Source organism: Littorina saxatilis, unplaced genomic scaffold (genome assembly GCF_037325665.1).
Source record: "Littorina saxatilis isolate snail1 unplaced genomic scaffold, US_GU_Lsax_2.0 scaffold_380, whole genome shotgun sequence".
NCBI classification, from domain to species: domain Eukaryota; kingdom Metazoa; phylum Mollusca; class Gastropoda; order Littorinimorpha; family Littorinidae; genus Littorina; species Littorina saxatilis.
Window position 1 is genome coordinate 104,960 of NW_027127546.1, and position 13,364 is coordinate 118,323.

At 42.1% G+C, this 13,364-nt stretch overlaps 1 protein-coding gene across 1 annotated transcript; it reads right to left on the reverse strand.

Annotated features, from left to right (window-relative positions):
- Positions 1 to 6,229: 6,229 nt before the first annotated feature.
- On the reverse strand, positions 6,230 to 12,278 carry LOC138955970 (monocarboxylate transporter 10-like; the record flags this gene model as incomplete). Its single annotated transcript, XM_070327456.1, is given in 3 exon segments — positions 6,230 to 6,510; positions 8,932 to 9,304; positions 12,043 to 12,278. Coding segments are annotated over 3 exon segments (752 nt in total), but the record flags the coding sequence as incomplete, so codon positions are not given.
- Positions 12,279 to 13,364: the final 1,086 nt, after the last annotated feature.

Genomic DNA, 13,364 nt, shown 5'->3' on the forward strand with positions numbered 1-13,364 from the left:
GATTAACAATTGCCAACTCTTTCCGTACAAAGAGGGTCCAAAATTGTATCAAAATATAGATGGTAGGGAATTCAAAATAAAAAAGACAATAGACAAAACATGTACTTCGGCTCATAGAGCCTTCTTTAATTTTTGACTCATTAAGTCCATGCTCCGAGAGTCCTTTTTATATTTAATCAAGTTTTGACTAAATATTTTAACATCGAGGGGGAATCGAAACGAGGGTCGTGGTGTATGTGCGTGCGTGTGTGCGTGTGTGCGTGCGTGTGTGTGTGTGTGTGTGTGTGTGTGTGTGTGTGTAGAGCGATTCAGACTAAACTACTGGACCGATCTTTATGAAATTTGACATGAGAGTTCCTGGGTATGAAATCCCCGAACGTTTTTTTCATTTTTTTTATAAATGTCTTTGATGACGTCATATCCGGCTTTTCGTGAAAGTTGAGGCGGCACTGTCACGCCCTCATTTTTCAACCAAATTAGTTCAAATTTTGGTCAAGTAATCTTCGACAAAGCCCGGGGTTCGGTATTGCATTTCAGCTTGGTCATTAAAAATCGGAAAATTGTAAAAAAAATAAAAATTTATAAAACGATCCAAATTTACGTTTATCTTATTCTCCATCATTTGCTGATTCCAAAAACATATAAATATGTTATATTCGGATTAAAAACAAGCTCTGAAAATTAAATATATAAAAATTATTATCAAAATTAAATTGTCCAAATCAATTTAAAAACACTTTCATCTTCTTCCTTGTTGGTTCCTGATTCCAAAAACATATAGATATGATATGTTTGGATTAAAAACACGCTCAGAAAGTTAAAACAAAGAGAGGTACAGAAAAGCGTGCTATCCTTCTTAGCGCAACTACTACCCCGCTCTTCTTGTCAATTTCACTGCCTTTGCCATGAGCGGTGGCCTGACGATGCTACGAGTAAAATGGCATTGCGTTCAGTTTCATTCTGTGAGTTCGACAGCTACTTGACTAAATATTGTATTTTCGCCTTACGCGACTTGTTTAATTTTGAATTGCCTACCATCTATTTTTTTTATACATTTTCAAAAAGATTCAACAGTCACCTTCCGTTATTCTTGAACTTGGCTATCCCAGCCTTACCTCAACATTCGATATTCCTGTGATATTTTTGACGTAAAATCAATTTTTACTGTAAAACTCTTCGGCAAGAGGATTGGTCCAAGCAAACAAATAATAAACTTGTTAAGATTTTTCCTGATATTTCCGATCAATTGCCTATGGTTTTATTTAGCTAAAAGATTCAAACGTCACACCTATGACTCATGGCTATTTTTAAGGGGGGAGTAGCATCCCTGGTGTGTTGTTTCTGATGTACCTTTTAGTCTGTTTACAGTAACATAGGCACACAAAAAGAGGGTCGGTAGGTCGGCTTTTCTTAATTTTTTTTTTATAACCATCTTTTTAAATTATTTTTCAAAAAAACAGGAACAAAATTGATTTTTTTTTCTTTTTCTTTTTCTCCAAATGCCAAAAAAAAAGTCTAGGGTTGTTCTAGAAAAATAGGGTTGGTCGGGATACCGTAAACAGGCTATTTTGCTTTGTTTTGCCTAAGCAAAGACTAACAAACTTTCTTTAGGGTCTGACATTGTATATACTATACCATTTTTGGGGTATTAACTAAATACATGTATACAGTTTTCGATTACTTTTATACTTTTTCACAAATTAGCCCCCCCCCCCTTTTTTTTTGTAGTCTGCCCTGGGGGCGGGAGGTCTCCTAATTTCGGTTTCTAGGGTCACCTTATGCTTCCCCATGAGCTGAGAACTTAATTTAAAATGAGCCTCGATTTTTTTATTTGTATTTTGTAATTGTGCCTTTGTCCAGTCACATGATTTCACTTTGTACTTAAAAACTTGGCGCTGTCATCATTTATTGCTATTTATTTTTCAGTTGTTCAGTATTTATTGCTATTGGGCATCAGTTATTCAGTTGCCCTCTTTCGAATGAGCCATGCATGCATTATGGATGTGTTTAGCGAATTGGGATACCTAAAGCAATGTAAAAGAAGAAACAATGTGAAGCAAACATATAGCACCAAATAAAATAACCGAATCAGAATGGAAACTTCTTCAGTGTATGTGTGTGTGTGTGTGTTTGCTGTTTTAAATACCGAAAATGTGAAAATAAAGCAAGTCACAGCATGAGAAAGATCGACTGTACTAGTCATGACAAAGCAGGAGACAGCCTGGTCAGCATGTAGCAAAGGGGAATAACTCGTATTTAGCCATTCTCATTTCTAAGCATGCCCAATGAGGAAGTTATCCTTCTTCCCATTGTAGTTTCTTTGGTATAGGGTGCTGGATTTACTGGCGTGGACAATTTCTTTTCCAGTATTTTCACACAAAACCCTGTAAAATACCTGAAATTTCAGCCTACACAAAGGGTACACGTATATCTCATACTAAGTGAAAGCAAACTAAATATTCTGTGTTCCTCTGTGGTGAAAGCCGAGCTTTACATAAATGACAAGACGGCGGTTGACAGGACGGTACGCGGCACGCAACACATAACATGAAAACACGCACTGCGGCTGGGGTTTATACCCAGCCGCCTTGCGCTTGCTACATTAATTCATAGTGCTGAGCTTCCCCGGGGGAAACTAAGCAGAAGCGCCTCTAACGGACTTACCGTTAAAGACTGTACACGAACGTCTTCCAAAGATGAAGACGGTCGTCAAATAGGTGCTGTTGTCTGGTCTGTGTCTCGCTTCGTTCTGATTCCCTGTCGTCTCCACTGCGAGGCCTTCACCCATAAATCCACGGGCGGAAGATCCTAGCAGACCGTGACAGTCACCACACCTCCACTGACAGGTAATTTAATCTGAACTGAGAGTGTTGCGACCCATCTCGTCATCGGCGCTTTTCCGGAAATGACCTGCGCTTTGTTGGAATTCCAACAATGGCCGACATTGTAGGAATTCCAACTTTGCGCTACGCGATTCTAGAAATGTACCGCGCGCATAGTGAGAATTCTGCTCTTTTTTAGAATGCGATGTAAAATGATACAAGTCATGATGGCCCATGATGATCTTTGTGTTTTAAAGTGATCAATGCTTAGTCTTGAAAAAGCAGATGCATTCTATAACGCACCAAACCAACCGAATTACACTTGAAAAGCAAAAACACTTTTGATAACAGTTCGGCGGGCTGTTACAACACAGCAAGTTCAACGACCCATCCCACTCAACCAAAAAGCACCAATTTTACGTAATTTTTAACGTTTCAGATCTTACATTTTACAACAACAAAAACACAACAAGAGTGTTCCGATATAACTTTTCACTGGTAACTATCGATTGTATATTAAACTCACACAGTCTCTCTGGGCTGCAGAGACAGCATTACGTCCCTTTACTGAGTAGGCTCTTGTCACTGCATGGTAATCTATAGGCTCTTGAAATGTAATGTGCAAGTCTGTGCGCTATATTGATGTGATTGATTGTTGCAAAATGTTGATTCAAATTAAAAATGATTTCAGACTGTTGTAACAAACTAACACTCTACTCTGAGAAAAAAAAAATCATTGTGTTCAAAATAGATCGAGACAGCAGCAACTAGCTAGCTGCATGCGCTGAGTCACTGAGAGAAGTCAGTGTTACACAGTGTACCCCCCTCCCCCCCCCCCCCCCCCACACCCCCAATTCAAGACTTCCCCTGTATACATGTAAGACCTTGCTTTTTCATATACCTTATTCATGACCTGTGAGAAGGGTATACTTGTTTGTGCCAGTCGAAGGGTAGCCATTTCTAGAACGAGGCAGCTCGTTTCCGGAAATGCGGCGCTTTGTTGGAAATCAAATGAGGTTTCGGGAAATCCCGATTATTCCAACTCTGCCCCGGATTTTTACTTTGCGCCCAACAAGAGTCACAACAAGCTGTACAATACATAATACAAAGGACCTCGCGGCGTTTCATTGATCGATGTGTGTGTGTGTGTGAGTCACAAGGGACAATTAATATGCCTGGAGCCAGTGGAGGTGGTATCAGTGAAGGCCACGTACTATCCGAAACTCAAATCATTCTCGATCAGTTCATGCGCTTAATTTTTCCGACGGGCTTTCAAAAAGTTGAGCACAACACGTACGGCAGGTCAACAATTAGCGTTTCATACTTTTGTGTTGGTTTTCATTTCTAATTCGACCACACACAACGCTACGCTCCACCAGTCAAATCTGAACAGATCCATATAAACTACTCACAAAAAGTTAGGGAACACCCTTCATTTTCATGTGTTTTTGCAAATCGATGCTATTGTCAAAACTTTGCAAGCTACAACGCTGATCTTACACACACGCACAGAGTGGACTCCTGCCTTTGTTGTACAGGCTTGGTGTGCTGCACGTGCTACTCGGGCGTCAGTGGCTGAGCGTTGAAAATTGGTGAAAAGTTGGAAAATGTAACCGTTTTATGCTGACTCACCATTTTTCTATAGCGTGTTTCTGACAAAATGATGCACTGCACGTGGAAGCTTGATGCTTTTACTGTGAAAACTGGTCACTGGTTACTCAATAAAAGCCAGGGCCTGGGCGGACCAGGGCACAACATCACGATGGTCGGACGACAGAAGTTAAGCCTGCTGGACAGAGGAAGAGCCATAGGGTGGTTCCAAGACGGTGTTGGCGTACGGGAGATTGCCAGAAGGCTTCTGTGGTGTGGTGGCAATCTCCCGTACGCCAACACCGTAAAAAAACACACGCTATACGCGTTTTTTGTCCAGTTTCAATAAATAACTTCAGATGTTTGTATTTGCGCTGTTGTCAGACGCCGTGGTAGGCTACATTTTGCAGTCACTTCCGTTCGTGTGTCCTATGCATGCTATTAATGGAAGACTTTTTGTGTGGGCAAAGTCGACTTTACGAAGTTTATTTATCGAAGCTCGCTGTGGTAAGTTACCCCAGGCGAAAAAGTACCACAGTTTACTGTAGTAAAAGTACTATAGTATACCACAGTATACTATAGTAAATGTACTATACTATAGTATACTATAGTATACTATAGTACAATAAAGTACTTTGGTAAATGTACCATAGTATATAGTACATTGTGGTAAATGTACTATAGGATTTTGGTCATTTGAAAAAAAAAGTACTGTGGTATACTATAGTATACTATAGTACTTTGAAATTGGTACTATAGTACACGGTACATTTACTATAGTATACTATAGTACTTTGAAACTGGTACTATAGTATACTATGTGGTACTTTTTCACTTAGGACGGCTCTGAATTGTTGGTAAAAAGACTTTGTGAAGTCAACTTGTGAAGGACAGCTTCGAGAGAGCAAACTAAGATGGGGAGCGGCAAGACAATGATTCACGCAAATCTTTAGTGCCTAACACATGATAGGTGACTTCTACAGTCACATTGTATTATCATTTGCAAAGTCCACAGTCTTACAGGAAGAAACCCAACTACACAGGTAAACATGGTGGATTGCACACGGCAGGCGACTTATAGATATAGTCAGAACTCCGACCGGCTTGCGGGGGAAAAGTCATCATCACAGGTAAAGCTTGACTTTCATCTGCAAAGTCCACAGTTTTATTTTTCTTTCCAACGAGAGGAAGAAGCCGAACCACACAGGTAAACTTAGTGTCTAGCACAATGTAGCTGACAGAAATAATCAGAATTTATTGCGGGGGAAATTCATCATCACAGGTAAAGCTTGACTGTCTTTTGTCTGAAAAGTCCACAGTTTTATTTTTCTTTCCCACAAAAGGATGAACCCTAATCGGGCGGGGATGTAGCTCAGTCGGTAGCGCGCTGGATTTGTATCCAGTTGGCCGCTGTCAGCGTGAGTTCGTCCCCACGTTCGGCGAGAGATTTATTTCTCAGAGTTAACTTTGTGTGCAGACTCTCCTCGGTGTCCGAACACCCCCGTGTGTACACGCAAGCACAAGACCAAGTGCGCACGAAAAAGATCCTGTAATCCATGTCAGAGTTCGGTGGGTTATAGAAACACGAAAATGCCCAGCATGCTTCCTCCGAAAACGGCGTATGGCTGCCTAAATGGCGGGGTAAAAAACGGTCATACACGTAAAATTTCACTCGTGCAAAAAAAAACACACACGAGTGTACGTGGGAGTTTCAGCCCACGAACGCAGAAGAAGAAGAAGAAGAAGAAGAAGAAGAAGAAGAAGAAGAACCCTAATCAAAACAGATACACAGGGTGGCATACACCTGGTAGGCGACGAAAATAGTCGGCTTTTATTGCGTAGAAAAATTCACCAGCACATCTGAGAAACAAAGGGAAGCGAGCGCTCTAATGTGCAACAAGAGTGAGTGAGAGTTACGCGGAACCAACCTCCTGGCACCTGAGATACCGCACAGTTCAAGTATGTCTCTCGTCAGCAAAGTCCACAATTTTATTTTCCTTGCCCGCAAAAGGAATGAGAGTCATCAGATGCACAATGCAGGGAACTCCTAGCACACGGAATGCCACGTCGTATGAGCCGTATCGGTCGTACATAAAACCTGAAAAAGAAAAAGAAAATCGGAAATGTTTAAGTATTAGTGGATACGCACAGACAGGCTATATATAAACAGTGAACACAGACAGAAATACAAACAGAAATATAGACAGATAAGCAGGCAGACAGGCAGGACACAAACACATATTTAGGCACTGAAAACACACACACACACACACACACACACACACACACAACCACAAACAACCACACTGTCACGAAGTGGTTTGCATGTGAATTTATTCTGCGTGTTCTGCCCTTTTGCACTGTCTCTACCCTTTCACACCAAACACTTCAAAACAGAATTTGGGAGGATGCAGGCTCATTATTTCCTCAACCAAAAACAACATACTTCTTCACTTTAAAATACATCAATACGAACAACTTTTCAACACACAGTTCGCACAATCTTCCAGCTTTCACTCAAGGCATGTAAATACATATTATAACAATACTTTCTCAAATATAGATTAACGCACACAAGAAGGTACCAACAGACACTCACGAGTTCGTATCACGGCTCACTGCATGTCGCCAGTTCACTTACTTGTCTCGCTGAATCCTCGTAGAATAATGAATTCAGATGCCAACACACAGAGATGCTAACACACCCCTTTCGCTGAAGATGCCGACACACACCTTTCACTGAAGATGCCAACACACACCTTCCACTGAAGATGCCAACACACATCTCATTGAAGATGCCAACACACACCTTCCAGGTTTCTCCCCGAGAAACCCTTCCGCCCGTAGCGGAAACAACCGTCGTCAGCTACGACCGGTATCGATGAAGACTCCACTCGTCTAGTCATCTGCGCCGAGGTGGTCCCTTGCTTCCACCGTCGTCTAGCGCTTCTCTCGTGTAAGGTCCCTCCCTTATACGCCATGGAAATCCCTCATGGAAACTCCTAAAGAATGTAACCAAGTCTTAATACAACATTCTCTAAAACCATCTCTTCTTCCAAACGTTCATGTACCACTCATACATTCTCGTTCATTCCACGTTCACATTCCGTACAGATTCAATATCCAAACTAACACTTAATCAATGAATAACACTCCCCATACAAAGCATGACCGTCTTAAACATAACATAAATGCGTAGCAATTATGTTCAAGAAATTCCCCATGAAAAACCGTGAAACAATTACATCAAGAATTCTCTCAACGCTTCACACTAAGATTGGGTGCACTTTATACACACTAACCTTTACGCTCCAGCTATGTATTCCAACGTCAATAATATACCACATAGTAAATCATTTACCTTAAGAGACCCGTCTCTTGAAAGAGTATTTGTTCCCAGAACAAGTCTGACACACGCTGAACAACCTTCCCGGTTGAAAATCTCAAACGCTGTGACGTTATTTACCTCAGACCAGCTACATGTCTCAAACACAGCTCATATCAAGCTAAGCCAGTTTTGCGTGCAACACCCGAAACACGTGAATAACGCCAGTCCGGTCAGCTACCATCGCCTCTACAACATTTAGGGAGGTTAAAAACACGACGTGGTTTCACCTCACAAATATGCTACTCACATCTTTGTGACCTAATCAAAGTACGACATTCTCCTTTATTTTAATTTTTGTTTTGCTTTATGCTTAGTTCACACCAACGGCGCTTTGATGGCGCTTTAAAGCGGCGTGCAAAGCGGCACCAAAGCGTAACAAAGCTCGACTAAAGCGTCAGGGTCGTAATAGATCGTTGGAAAGCTTTGAGCAAAGCGGGACATTCGGCAAAAGCGCCAAAAAAGTTTAAACTGTTTAAAATTTTTGGGCGCTCTGTTACGAATTGATCATTAAAGCGCCGAGATCGTATCAAAGCTTAACAAAGCGTAACAAAGTTCAGCAAAGCTTGACTCAAAGCGAAGGAAAGCTTAACAGAGCTTTGTTCAAAGCGGGGACCTCAGTCTTCACGGTCTGTCACCAAGCGGCATGAAATCGGCGATCTGGAAATTTTCCAATGCGTAACAGAGCTTAACAATGCACAACAGAGCTTGATAATCGTATCAGAGCGTGATTTAAAGCGTCATAATCGCATCAAAGCGTTATAAAGCTTATCAAAGCGTGATTTAAAGCGTAACAAAGCGTAACAAGGCCTGATCAAATCGGGAAATAATTCGTCCCCAAAGCGTAACCAATTCGTATCAGAGCGTAACATTACTTAGGAGATCGGGAAAAATGATGGCGCTTTGCTCGCCGATTTAAAGCGCGGCATTCGCCGTTGGTGTGAACTAGGCATTACCACAAAGAATCTGAACGAAACATCCAAAGGTTTCGAGGGAAATAGAACAACAACACAAGACATTTCAAATACAAATGGATCTGCTGTTTCTTAAAAAAAAAAGTTTAAAAAAAATGTTGTCCCACTGCGCCAGTACATGCTCCAATATAAAATTGTTGAAACCACAAACATACCATACCTGCCAAAGAAGGGCCAGCAGACAAGGGGAAGGCAATCAACCCAAAGTAAAACCCCACCGCTTGCGAGGAGTTTTCAGCACCGACCAAATGCACAGTTATCGGTCCTAGCAACAGAAAGAAAATGCCATCGCAGACTCCCATCATCATTGCAAAGATCAAAACGACCTCGAAACTTTCCACTGAGGGCAGACACATGGTAATGGTTCCCATGGCGACGAATACAGCTTGGTGGATTGGAATGTAGAGTTTCATGACGATCGGCTTGTCCGCTATACTACCGAAGAGCAGGCGTATCACAGCCATTGTTACACCGTAGGTGAGCGGTAGGAATTTGCTGTCGGAGTCCGGGAATTCATCGATGGCGAATTTGACCTGCAAGAGGAAAGTAAAGTGAGCTGATTTGTTGGTTCGTTTCCTTCGGGGAAAAACAAAGAAACGAACAACACGTGTAGACAGAGTGCAAGTCTAATTGAACTTGGTCATTGATTCTTTAATTATATTTTTGATTCTTTTTTATATTTAGTCAAGTTTTGACTAAATATTTTAACATCGAGGGGGAATCGAAACGAGGGTCGTGGTGTATGTGCGTGTGTGTGTGTGTCTGTCTGTCTGTCTGTGTGTGTGTGTGTAGAGCGATTCAGACTAAACTACTGGACCGATCTTTATGAAATTTGACATGAGAGTTCCTGGGTATGAAATCCCCGAACGTTTTTTTAATTGTTTTGATAAATGTCTTTGATGACGTTATATCCGGCTTTTCGTGAAAGTTGAGGCGGCACTGTCACGCCCTCATTTTTCAACCAAATTGGTTGAAATTTTGGTCAAGTAATCTTCGACAAAGTCCGGACTTCGGTATTGCATTTCAGCTTGGTGGCTTAAAAATTAATTAATGACTTTGGTCATTAAAAATCTGAAAATTGTAAAAAAAAATAAAAATTTATAAAACGATCCAAATTTACGTTCATCTTATTCTCCATCATTTGCTGATTCCAAAAACATATAAATATGTTATATTTGGATTAAAAACAAGCTCTGAAAATTAAATATATAAAAATTATTATCAAAATTAAATTGTCCAAATCAATTTAAAAATACTTTCATCTTATTCCTTGTCGGTTCCTGATTCCAAAAACATATAGATATGATATGTTTGGATTAAAAACACGCTCAGAAAGTTAAAACAAAGAGAGGTACAGAAAAGCGTGCTATCCTTCTTAGCGCAACTACTACCCCGCTCTTCTTGTCAATTTCACTGCCTTTGCCATGAGCGGTGGACTGACGATGCTACGAGTATACGGTCTTGCTGAAAAATGGCATTGCGTTCAGTTTCATTCTGTGAGTTCGACAGCTACTTGACTAAATATTGTATTTTCGCCTTACGCGACTTGTTTTTTCTTACACTAAGTCAAAATTTGATTAAATGTGTTTTCGGCAGACAAGGTGAGATTGCATGTGTAATTACGTACCGAAAAAGTGTTTATGAAACTTTGCACGTGAAGTCCTCCAGATACCATCATAAGAAGTGCGTTTTTTTATTCTTGATATATGTCTTTGATGACGTCATATCCGGCTTTTAAGCAAAGTTGAGGCCGCATTGTAGCGACCTCTTCTTCTTCTTCTGCGTTCGATGTTGGTGGCCGTGCTAGATCCTCAGACCAGTGGCTGCCAGGAAGTCCGCAGTCTTGCGCAGTTCGTCGGCAGGACCCCAGAGTTTGGCTCCAACACTGGTCTCTTCTTGCCAGAACTTCTGGCGTGTTGTCTCTAGATGAGGGCAGTTCTGGAGAATGTGCTCCGGAGTTTGCTCTTCCGAGCCACATTCACAGTGTGCGTCATCCGCAAGGCCCAGTCTCTTGAGGTGTTTCTTCAGTCCACAGTGCCCTGTCCTTAGACAGAAAATGGTGGTTTGGCTTCTCCGGTCTAGTTTGTTGATGGGGTCTTCCTGTGGGTTGTAGTCTCCGTTTCTCTTTTTCCAGTTTTCTTTCTTCTTCCGTTGTAGAAGAGTCTTGGCTTCTTTGTACGAGGTGGAGTTGTGTGGTTGGGGAAATCTCGCACCTCCTTTTGCCAGCCTGTCCGCTTCTTCATTGCCGGCAATGCCGACATGAGCCGGTATCCACTGGAGCACCACCTTGTTGTGTTGAGACAGGGTGCTGAGGCAGTTGTCGAGTTGCCTGGTGGGGAGGTCAGTGGGGCCAGACAGAAGGGACTGGAGGGCGGACAGGGAGTCAGTGAGGAGGACGATGTTTTGCCGACTGCGGTCTTCCCCTGCTGCGTGCTCTGCTGCAGTGATGAGGGCGTGGAGCTCGGCCCTGTAGTTCGAGCTCAGGTCACCAGCTGGGACGGAGAGGGAGGTGGTGGTCCCGTTTGGGCGACGGATGTAGACGCCACTGCCTCCATTCCTTACGGCGTTCTCTGAAGAGCCGTCTGTGTAGACGTGAGTCCAGGTGCAATGTGGGTAGCGGTCCTGAATCATCTCCACGGCGAGGGCCTTCTGGACATGTGGTGACTGTTCGCCCTTTGCTGTCAGTCCTGGTACATCTGTTCTGACTTCATGGAAGCTCTTGCGTGGGGCCCAGACGTCTGAGACGAGTGTCTCACAGCAGCTGGGGTCAGCTTCCAGAGCTTCAGCATACTCCGTTTGGAGGTCCTTGACCTGATGTTTGAGGCTCTTTCGTTTCAGCCTGTTCTTGGTGCCCTTGTTGAGGTTTTGGTGAAGTGGGTGAGTGGTCAGTCTCTTCATCTTCTCTCCCTGGAGGACATCTTTGTACTCTCGTCTGTCCTCGAGTGGTTCCAGGTCTGTTGTTTTCTCCATTTCTTGGATGGGTGTACTTTTCATGGCACCGAGGATGATCCTTAGCCCCATGTTCTGGACTTTGTCCAGCTTTCCTTTGTTGGATTTGGAGGCAGTGGTCCATGTTGAGGAGGTAGCGACCTCAAATTCATTGAATTTTTGCCAAACAATCTTTGAAGAAGAAGAATTAGGTTTACTTTGCTTGTTTTGCCAAGACAATGTGCCAACGGTGTCTCGGCCGCAGTGTTTCGGTCAGTCATATGACTTAATCGTCTGTGTGAAAAATAAAATGCAACAACAAGCAAACAAACAAGCAGATTACCATATGCGTGAGTCCAACAAGGAAACCACTGGTACCGATCATTGAGCCAACAGTCCAGATGACGTATGACGTATTCCTCCATATCTTCCGCTTCACCAGACCACAACAACAACGTTCATTCTTGTCCCACTGTCTTTCTTCCGTCTGCGCATGCGCATCATTTTTGTCCTTCAGGTCTTGTCCGGAAATGCAGCTTGCATTTCTATCTAATATCTTTTCACCTGAAACACTGGAAAAAGGTAATAGACTGGTTAAGTATACAGTGTGAGTGTTAGTGTTAGTGGTTATCGGTACTTTTTTATGTGGTGACGTCAGCGTTTTGTGCGCAGTTCAAAGGTTATGGGTCAAAGTGTACGTTAGCTCCCTTTGATCTGCTAACGAGCGGTAGTTAAATCGACAGAAATAACGAGCCCTGAATGTTATGTGAAAACTCAGCGAACGCATGTTTATTCATACATTTCTTTATAACCAGTATGTTACTGAACAACTTTATGCTACAAATGTCAATTTCATGTGTGATTTATTCCAGGTTTGATGCACTAAATTCTCAGCCAAAGAAATGAATCAGAATGAGTGAATCTGCAGACAGAGAAAGATGCACACAAACACTTCTCTTCCAGCGAATTCACTTTCTGAAGATTATGTACACGTCGAACGTTCTGCATGCGCCTATTCAACAATTGAGTGGTTAAAATGTATCACAGAAACATTAAGATGTATCAATACAAACAACATTGCAATAATCGTTTCTTTTGTTCTTGTTTTCAGGCCCTTCAATCAGGGGTGGGCTTATGATATGCTGGGTGATCTTAGAATAACCCTTTTTAGCGGATGAGCGTATGATACGAAGAGCGGGGCACGAGGTGAGTGTCTGCAGAAAAAATGTAATAACTCCTAAAATACTAATTATCCTGCAACCATATTACAGTTGTCAAAACCCGAAATGTAGTGCTACTTATTCACGTTGCTCTTTTTACCAAAAAATTCGTATCTATTGAATAACTATCCAAAACACAAGGCAGGTCGCTGATTTGTGGTCGGGTGCTCTTATGAAATACCCCCCTGTGCGCTTATGATAGCTTGATTTTTCGGATCGGATGCGCTTGTGACTGGTTTTTCGCTGCGCTGCCTAGTTTTTTGCTTGATGACCTCAATGATCTTAATTAAATGTTCTCATTTTACAGATCATGGATTATAGATGTTACCATTGTGGAGAAGGGTTCTCCATCTTCAAAGAAATCATAACCCACACAGTTGATAAACATGAAGCACATAAGCTTCGGTATTGTTTTGTTCAGCTTAACACGGAGACAGGCAAGCGG